This window comes from Cyclopterus lumpus, chromosome 17 (assembly GCF_009769545.1).
Source record: "Cyclopterus lumpus isolate fCycLum1 chromosome 17, fCycLum1.pri, whole genome shotgun sequence".
Taxonomy (NCBI): Eukaryota; Metazoa; Chordata; class Actinopteri; order Perciformes; family Cyclopteridae; genus Cyclopterus; species Cyclopterus lumpus.
In genome coordinates, this window is record NC_046982.1 from 13590528 (window position 1) to 13600440 (window position 9913).

General features: G+C 39.7%; 1 protein-coding gene across 1 annotated transcript; it reads right to left on the reverse strand.

Moving 5' to 3' along the window:
• Positions 1–3018: 3018 nt before the first annotated feature.
• amy2a (amylase alpha 2A) lies at positions 3019–7689 on the reverse strand. Its single transcript, XM_034555619.1, has 9 exons — positions 7522–7689; positions 6573–6719; positions 6019–6216; positions 5591–5821; positions 4751–4884; positions 4142–4364; positions 3919–4040; positions 3656–3781; positions 3019–3208 (listed from the first exon to the last, which is right to left on the reverse strand). The coding sequence occupies exons 1-9, from the start codon at positions 7687–7689 to the stop codon at positions 3019–3021; spliced, it is 1539 nt and encodes a 512-aa protein (XP_034411510.1).
• Positions 7690–9913: the final 2224 nt, after the last annotated feature.

The window sequence follows — 9913 nt, forward strand, 5'->3', positions numbered from 1 at the left end:
ACAGGCAGGTCTGGTGCACCATATGAAATATGAAACAGGATGGGGACACCGTTGACAGCCATGTCACAAAGCATCAGTGAGGATGACAGGACCCAAGACCCTGGTCTGCTACACTGACGTCTCTGCGGCTAATCGGAAGGTACAGGCCCTCACAGCTGCCGGACCAAAAGATGGAGAGAAGGTCAATAATTTAACAGTCGCAATATGTTGAGCCTAGTCCAACGTTAAGGTCTCCTTCCGTCCTTCCGTCGTTCTCCTGCACTCTCTGTCACTTTTACATTCACGCTTGCACATCTTTGTGAGCAAAAGATTCATCAGCCGTGCACTGCTGTAAAATTAAAGAGCAATTCACAACTTTAGAGGAAGCTCATGAGACAGCAATGAGGGGAACGCAGGTGTGTAGTTCCTCAGACTATTTTTCTTTCATCGCTTTCTCTTACTCTTTCCATGAGGCATTAAAGAATTTACCACCTTTACTTTGCTCATGGGTCACGTTGCCATGACAATCGAGAACTTAGGTGAATATCCTGGCAGGCATCACCTCTGGTGGCTGGCACTCCAGTGTCACTGGCTCAGAGCTGCTCACAATGGGGACTAAGCAAGTGGACTGGGACTGTGGAGACAGGGATGGTAGGTAGACGGGCAGATAGAGGGAGGACGTTAGGATGGAGAGTTCACTCATTGCCCCCCCTCTGCCCCAACACCGCCTTAATGATGGATGCCGGCGTTGCCCTCAGGTAAAACAGCAAATGGCTGCAGTGTGATGGCAAAGAGTCACATGGGGAGAAGTACACAATGCAGGAAGAACATTCACAGGCACCACATGTCTTGTTCAGGACACTGAAAACAATCTGATTATATACTAATTTAGCTATTTCTTTGTCATTGTCGACTATATCTATAGACTGTTTACTAGACCACTCTCCGACTAGCGGTTGTCCAATCATAACTTGAAGCGATGTGCAAATGGCTCTGATTTTGAGTATTTTGAGTTCATTGTGCCAGATCTGAGAAGATTTGAAGAACAGATGGACAGGTATCCTACATATAGATGATTCATGTATGTTGCCCTTACATTTGTCAAATAAGGTCAGTGATACTGTTGCTGATACAATTGTTAATTGCACATCAAGCCTTTTCAATTTGATCAGGTTTTTATTTTTAACCTTTCTCGGTGTGAATTTGCATTCGATGGCAGCTGCTGAATTTTACACCGGAGGGAGTGACCACATACTGTGATGTCAAGTGCATAACCCCATAGACAAGTAAACTACAAACTTATTAGTTTTCCACCCAAGACAAATACTTAGCAGTAGCAGTATCCAATGTTCATCTCCAACTTACTACAGTGGTCCCAGTAATGTCTTGAAATGTACTAAAGTAGAATATCATATGACATGGTAAAGATATGTCTTAATCAAACAATTAAGGAAGGACTGCTTCAATTTAATAAATTCAACAATTTAATCATGCTATTTTCAATAATTAATTTTTTGGGTCTACCTTATCAATGTCCCATTTCCCATGCACGTAATTAGGGGTATTCCTCGTGGATCTTTGACTTTGCACCGTTAGTAAAACCTCAGATATTGGAGTCGGTAAGGAAATGAGAGGGTCGTCTTCGACTGATGCCGTGAACTCTTCTATAAAAGCTTCATGAAGTCACGCTGCAGACCGTTTCAACAGAACTGCACTGATACGGCAGGACTCGTTCAGACTCGGACACGAAACAAATAGACCTCGAGGCTTTTGGCTGGTGAAGAAACTCAAAGCTGTTGTTGTCAAGAACCTTTCTGCCATCGAAAAAGGCTGTTAAGGTGACAGTTTGTCCCCGGTTGTATGGTGGAACAACTATTTGTTATTTCAGCTGGATTAAATGATCTTTTTGACCTAGTGTGGTACATTTCTAATAAATATGGCAGCTATCTCTTTGTTGTTTATTTAAAAAGAATTTTAAAAAGTCAAGTGTCAGTGCTAAAATAAATATTATACAGGTCCCACTAACACACCTTAACAATAATAGTTTAACTGGAGGGAATATGGGAGTATGGATGTAAATTATAATAATGCAGACTTTAAATCATCCTAGAAATCGTCTCTGAAAATGTTTTCTATGGGGAAGGACATGCGATGTGCAGTGAGGTGAGAAACAGTGCATGTACTTCACTGACCACCTTTAACTCGGTCCCAGGCACCAGGGTTGGAGTCCTGGAGATCGGTCTTTGTCTCCAGACCACTCTATGAAAGGTCTCGGTCTCGTCTCGGATTCAACCGTATTTTTACCTGGTCTCGTTTATATTTCTAAACTGTTCAGGACCAACTGAACTGCCTGTGCATTGTCCGATGTGTTTGCTCACAGAGAAACAAAGGAAAACTACCACATGTAAAAAAATAAAATAAAAAAAATCACTTCTGCAAAGCCCTTTGATTATTTTATGTAGACACTTCTCATGATACACTTATATACACACACTGTAAGAATTTCAAACTACTTTTCACATGAATAAAAAAAAAGACACCAATGACCAACTGAACGGATGTGATGTGATTCCCATCCGTTCTTGAAGCTGCAGGAAATGATCCAAATATATGACTCACCTACGGTTGGCAGCGACCTTTGACAGGCCAGACCTCGGTTGCACTCCATGACAATTATTAACAGACATGAAAACTTTACTTGGGTTTTGAGGCGCTTCAGTTTTTATTCATGGAGAAACTGAAACATACACTGTGGATTTACTATTTTAAATTTTACATTTTAATTTTTTCTCTGCTTTGATCGCCTACAGCTGTCTGCTCTGAGGTCATCCACCATCACTCATTCTCTTCCTCGACCACACAGTGCGCTTCTATCATAACATATGCATCAGACTGTGTCAACACCCTACACAAATAGGATTGAAACACATGCACAGGAAAATAAAAATGTTTGTCATGAACTTAAAATCAATGCCAAAAGATAAAAAGTGTTTATTATAATCTGCTTTATTTTACGTTGTACATGATTTTTTTTTTTTTTTACAGCTTGGAGTCAGCGTGTATAGCAACGAAGGGGTCCTCATCTCTGTTGCTGATCTTGAAGTGGGCGCGCCCATCACCCCCAACATGGATCTGCTTCCCCGAGCACCCGCTTCCCTCCTTCTGACCAGAAATGACATCACAGTAGGTGCCACCGGGCATGCCAGTGTTCAGGGTCACATCCAGGTCCCTGAAGGTGAAGGCAAGGTAAATATTTTTTTTTAAACCACCAGTGGATATTGCCTTCTTATGTTGCTGTATTTTCTATTAAAACTGGATCCAAACAGAAGGTGTAAGCTAATAGGATATCACGTAGGAAGAGAGAGGCAGTTTTATGTGATGGGAGAAACCAAACAAGAAAAATATTAAAAAGTTATATTATTTGTTGGAAGTTTTATGTTCACCTAAATGCTTCTAGTTGGTTGGCTTTTTAAAAAAAATATTATTGTATTTAGTAAAAGTATTGTGATTTTAAAGCCAACAGTACATTGAAAGACATACAAATCCAATGAACATGTACATGATGGTTATATTTCATTTGACCCTATACATTTGTTTAATCTGGCTACTACTTGATCTAAGTGGGGAATTAGTATTGTGTCAGTGCCAAATGGTGTGCTTAGCAAATAATTCTTACCAGTCATCATTGTTGAAGACAATGAAACCACGATTACCACGTCCAAAGGCCACCTGGTTGCTCTGGTTGTCCCACCAGTTGGAATGAGGCTGTCCATTGACCACATTGCGGAAAATAACCATGTTCCTAAGAGGAGCAATATGGATAAATCCAAATCATAACATATAACGTACATAGTTTTCACATCCATATGACCAAGCATAAGTGACTTATGTTCTGTTGGTATTCAACAGTTCCCCGTCTCTAGCTTTTTGAGGACTCACTTGATTTGACGCCATCTGTGCTCACACACCCATCCATCTCCACAAGTCTGGTCAGCGTTGATGGGAACAGACTTGGTGGATCCATCACCATGGCTGGGGGGGCCCTCCCAGTCATTCTGATCCTGCAAAATAAAGACAGATCAATGAGTTTAACAAAACATATTTACACTTTAAATCACATTTATTTATCATTATTCCTAGTTAAAAGACCCTTCTAATCTACCTTTCCATTGACAATGTGGCGGTTCCAGCGGAAGCTAGACATCACCCTGGTTACACCGTAAGGGTGGGCCAGCATGAAGCCGACAGCCATCTTGTGGAGCCTGGAGTCCCAGAAGGTAGCGATGGCTGCACCACCAGCACCATGGCCTCTCTGGTTGTCGTGGTTGTCAACGAAGACGAGAGCATTGTCGTTGGGCATGAAGCCCCATCCCTCTCCCCAGTTCCTGCACTCAAGAATACAATGATACTAATGAGGCTTTCGCTTCTAAAACACCCAGGTTGGGTCAAAATTCTGCTTTTAACTGTGGTGCTTTTTAAATTGTGTCAGATTTTAAATATGTTGTACGGCGACCTTGAGTGCCTTGAAAGGCGCCTTATAAAACAAATGTATTATTATTATTATTATTAAAATATATAAAGTATTTAATTCCGAAACTCTAAGATGTGCCAGTTCTAAACAATGAAAAATTGTTTTGTCTCTTGAAACACAATTAGTAAGTAAGAAACTATCTATACAATCCATAAATGTGTAGCTAATTCATGGTAAAAAAAATATTCTAATATATCACTTTAATAAGTGGTTTAGGCACACCGACAGTAACAAACATACTTGGTGTAAGACAGCTTCTCGCCATTCCACTTTCTGAAGATAGTTCCCAGTTTGGCACCATACTTGAACTCAGTCACTCTTCCTAGATGGAAGTACTCTGTTGACGTGATGGACTCTCCTCCCAAATCAATAACCTATAGGGAAATCAAAACATGATCCACATCATACTATTCAAGGTAGGTGCGGTTAAGACCAACTGCACCGTAGCTCTCATTTGAGGATTGACAAAATGTAATTCAACATTTTTTTGGGACTCGGCAGTATGCTAACAAGAAACATATTCATGCTGTTTAATGTTTATGTTGTTAATGAAGACACACTTGTTTTTTGAGATCACAGGCTGTTTTTGCAGCTAACTTTGTTAACTGGGTTTAAGCACATTCTGCTTTATCCTTTTATACTATATTACCTGTATTTATGCAGGGGCTGGTTAACTAGTAAGGTATTCTTGGATATAAACATCTGCACCCAGTGTGCATATGTGTTTGTTCGTCGTCTTGATTTCTGCACTTATTTTCCCACAGCTCTGTTTGCTCTACCAGTCATACATATGAGTACTCATCAAATTATATCATGTTATGTGAATATCAGCTGTCAATTGTTTTACTTGAATACAAATACGTTATATTGGCAGCAAATTGTGTTTCCTGGTGCCATGTTTTCCAAGTAAATATAAGTTCATGCAGCCTTTATTTATTTTTTAATTATACCATTAAAGCACACAACTATCAAAAACCAGCTGTATGATATATATATATATATAACATGATGATATATGCATCTACAGTATATGTTCTTAATGCTACAGTAAAATGGAAGCTGATGGTCTGTCTAACCTACCTCCTGGAAGATGAAGGGTCTGGAGCCACCAGAGAACCACTCGGTGTTGAGGTTGTGCAGACGACCGTAAACAGCAGACAGGTCACCTGGCCACATGTGCTTGCAGGCATCCACTCTGAATCCAGCCACACCCATGTCAATCAGCTTGTTCATGAAGTCGGCCACCTTGTCCCTGACATAATCTTTCTCCAAGGCCAGGTCCAATAAACTAACCAGACGACAGTCACGCACCTGTAGCAGCAAATAAGCATTTACGTTGCAATTTATTTACTCTTTATTCTCATTTTAAAACTTCTCCAAGTCCAACAACAAGTCAATGTGGATGCTTTTGAATTAACAGTTCCTTGTATGGATCCTTTTAATGGGATTAAAAAGTGCTGTGAAATGTAGCCAGCTGCCAATGAAGCTGTTTGAGTGGCATTCATTACCTGATTGGCATCACCATAGTTCTCAATCTCGCCACTGCCAGTCCTGCATTTGTGGTCATTGAAGTCAGACTGGGTAAAGGGGACACTGGGGAAGTCCTTCCTGCCAGCACTGAACCAGCTTCCACATGAAGAGTGGGTTCCCTCTCCAGCGCCGGCGCCGCACATGTGGTTGATGACAGCGTCAACATAGATATTGACCTGGGGTGGATGAGTATAGGATTGAAGGTGCAACTAAACCTATCGACACCTCTCTTCTATCTCTTAACTTTGTTACTCAATACATTGAGTTTATTCTCAGGGGACAGAAATATGTCAAAGCTGCGCTGCTCACTATTGGTTTATTGTGATGTTGGCAGTCTAAAGTAAGGAACGAAGACAGAGGCATTCATTCATTAGTGTTGCTATTTGTTAAAATTCCAGCTGCCAGTTGTTACTGAACAGTTTGATAATGCTGCATCTTAAGCATCTGTATTGTACAAGGCTGTAGATTTACGAGGTGCTTTTAAACCCACAAGAACATTGTTTCAAATGTCTTTCACTAAATCACTCTTTACCCCAACGTTGTTGCATCTGGTGATCATGTCTCTCAGCTCGTTCTCATTGCCTGATCGGGAGCACAGGTTGTAGCCGACTGGTTGGTATCTCTGCCACCAGGGCCTCCAGGGACTATTCAGCACAATGTGCTCATTTGGAGGGGAAATCTGAGCAACATAGAGAAAACACATGCCAGTAATTATTGTCTTTACCACAGATAGTGTCTGCAGAGGGAAGATTATACAATACATGTTCTATGTATTGTACTATGCAGTTATTAAAGAGCCTCTCTAGCCATTTACTACAATACTACTCAGTCTGTGAAAAGATTATAACATCAGGGTTATTTTAGGCAGGGGGCAATAAAAGACCCCAAAGAGCTTTATTAAAAATGATTCATTAAAAAAAGGTTATAATATCTCTGTTTCTAACGCTTCAGTTTTTACTTTTCATAAATCTGTTTCTTCTAAGTCCTCCAACTCTAAGGAAGTACAATACTAAATCACTAAAGTACCTCTTTAGATTTAAATTAAAGTAGGAGATACGGGCAGACCAGCTTTCATGATCCCTACTAATGCTGATTTTCTTTATTTTTCCAAATTAAAGTTTTGTTTGAAATAAAGCATTTTCATAAGCAAACAAAATCAAAACAAGTAGCATATTTTCTTTGTAATTAACCTGGAATCGCCTGTTACCTGTTGATTTTATTTATCTGACCCATTTGTAGTATGAAGTGATGTTTGGCAATTACAGCTTTATGGTTGACAGTTTAGGACTCAATGAATTATGTCTATATCCTGACTTATCATTTTTGAATGGCGTGTTTTACTGCCCCATACACTCACCTGTATACCTAATGTATATTCAACATTAAGCCATCTTAACATCTGGACATCTTATTTCAAAACAGAAACAAAAGGGATTATCCTCCTTCTCTAGACTTGGAGGCTATGCCGTGCTCAGTCATACCTGAACTCCACCAAAGCCATTAGGACCCAAGAAGCGCTCACACTCTGCAGTGATGTCGGCCCAGCGCCACTCAAACAGGTGCACAATGGAGGTCCTGCCATGCTGGATGTGGGGGTTGTGCTGAGCGAGGCAGAGCCCAAACAGAGCCACCAGAATGAACAACTTCATGCTTTCTCTTGATGAGAGAGAACACCTCACTCAGCTGCTGCCTCACTGTTAATATTTATACTCATTTGTCCTGTCCTGCACCAATGAGCGACTGGCAAATATCAGCGTGGAGGTTAAGCAGGTGCTTCTTTCTCACGGCTTCCTATGTAGTTTTAAAACTAGTCGAAGGATTAATAGTTTAGAGGCACATACAGGTTGGAAACTAAACCAAAAACAGCCTTTACTGGCTTTAAACATTACCATAATAACATCTCAGGTAATGTTTTTTATCTTTTAGTAATCTTGTAATGATTAAAATATTTATATATATATACGTATATGTACAAATATTCTGTGTTTTAGTACTTTTTGCAACATCCTCTGGTTCAATAACCTGAGGATGTTGCAAAAGTTCAAACTTTCCCCTACAAAACTTTGATTGAGAACAAAAATCTATTTTGTTGACACTTTTGCCTAATCAAACATGTGACTGTCTATCTGTCCTTGACATGAATTAGGAATTTAATAACTCCCTCCGTGAGGGAAATACCAGTATCACATTTTATGTTAATTCTGAACATTATAAATATACCTTTGATTTCTGTCAAGATATTAAAATGTTTTATTATGTTGTATTTTTATTATGTTGTATTATCAAGATTCTTGCTATCAAATTGAATTGTAATGATCTGTTCATCAACATCTAATTGTATTGGTCTTATTAGATGATCACAGCAGTCAGTTTTATACAACTGATTTAATCACAGACACACATGTTTGAGGGTTACACAACAGGCCATGTTCTTCTGTGACTTTGCCTTGTTACTAACCACTTTTTATCAAAGAAAACCAACACAAATACGCTACACACGGTTGTGAAGGGTAGTGGGTCAAATAACTTAAGTCAAGTAATTAAACCAGCCCTGACAAAACAATTTTCCCACAAGTCACCCTGGCTGAGTCACTGTATAGATAAACAACTTTAAAAGATAGTCGTTAAACTACTTCATGTTGAGACTTTAAGTACGTTTTACTTGATACTCATCCACTCGTGAGCTGGATGAGCCACACCTGACCTGGTGTGGCCTTAAAGATCTTCATTTGGCAGCCGGGTTTCTCTGGGGGAGGAGATCCTTGGTGTTGCTGGCATGACACAGTTGCTGTGACTTATGTTAGTTCTGTTTCAATGTTCACACTGCCATACATCCACTTCACTACTGATAACTGATACCTCCTCTTTACATGGTCCGACTTATGTCATTAAAAACAAATCGCTTCTTCTGCAGCAATCGGATTGGGAAAACCCAGCCATAACACAAGGCACAAAGCCTGATACTCGGGTATACCACGGGATCAACAAGGAATGGATCAGCCCCCATATGTCACAACACGGCTCAGAGATTGCAACAAAAAGGGAGACAAACAAACTGGCTGCTAACAAGAAGCGATTTTTGACAACATAGGTCACCAAGATAACTTTCACAATGAACACCAATGTTCTGAATGCAATTGGCAGAAATAATGAGCTAACGTTTGGCTATAAAAGAACGACACCACCATGACTGTGAGTATAGGCCCGCACAACAATGATATTGTCATATATATATATCATTGTAGAACAAAACATTAAAAGCTCTTAAGGCTCCTCAAAATTCAAAAGAGGGGTATTTAATGACGTATTTTATATTGCAGAACAAAACATTAAAATGTCTTAAGCTTGTATTCACCATAGACCTTATTTCAGTATTCTAACAAAAAGCCAATTAAACAGAAATCAATGAATAATAACTAACTAATTTATGGGTTTTAGAACTCATTCCGTCAAAAATATGATGGGATGTATAGTTTCATATTACAATAGCAATCCCAATGGTTCTTGAGAGAACTGCTTAATTTAAAAAAAACATTATATATACTGAACATCATTTGGTTTATGGTATACAGAGAAATCACCATAAACAAAGTTCTGTAAACAACATATGCTGTACTGGATTGCATCACACATTGTTTTTAACCACACACAAATGTATTGGTCTGTGTCACAGCGGATGCATTGCATAAAAAAGGGCAGTGGATGCCATACTGACTGTATGTTTGTGTGTGTTGAAGCTTTTATTAATAAAGCCTGGTGTGCGTCCTCATGCATCATCCCACCTGCTTACTATCTGACCCAGCTCCTGCTCCTCCCGCATCCCCTGCGGAGAGTGTGTCAAGCGGACATCTGACCTGCCTTACTGGGTTTCGT

Coding starts and splice junctions, on each gene's coding strand:
- amy2a (XM_034555619.1), bottom strand. CDS start 7,689: ATGAAGTTGTTCATTCTGGTGGCTCTGTTTGGGCTCTGCCTCGCTCAG. Junction 6,720..7,521: donor ATGGCTTTGGTGGAGTTCAG/GTATGACTGAGC, acceptor TATGTTGCTCAG/ATTTCCCCTCCAAATGAGCA. Junction 5,822..6,018: donor ACTATGGTGATGCCAATCAG/GTAATGAATGCC, acceptor TTGCTGCTACAG/GTGCGTGACTGTCGTCTGGT.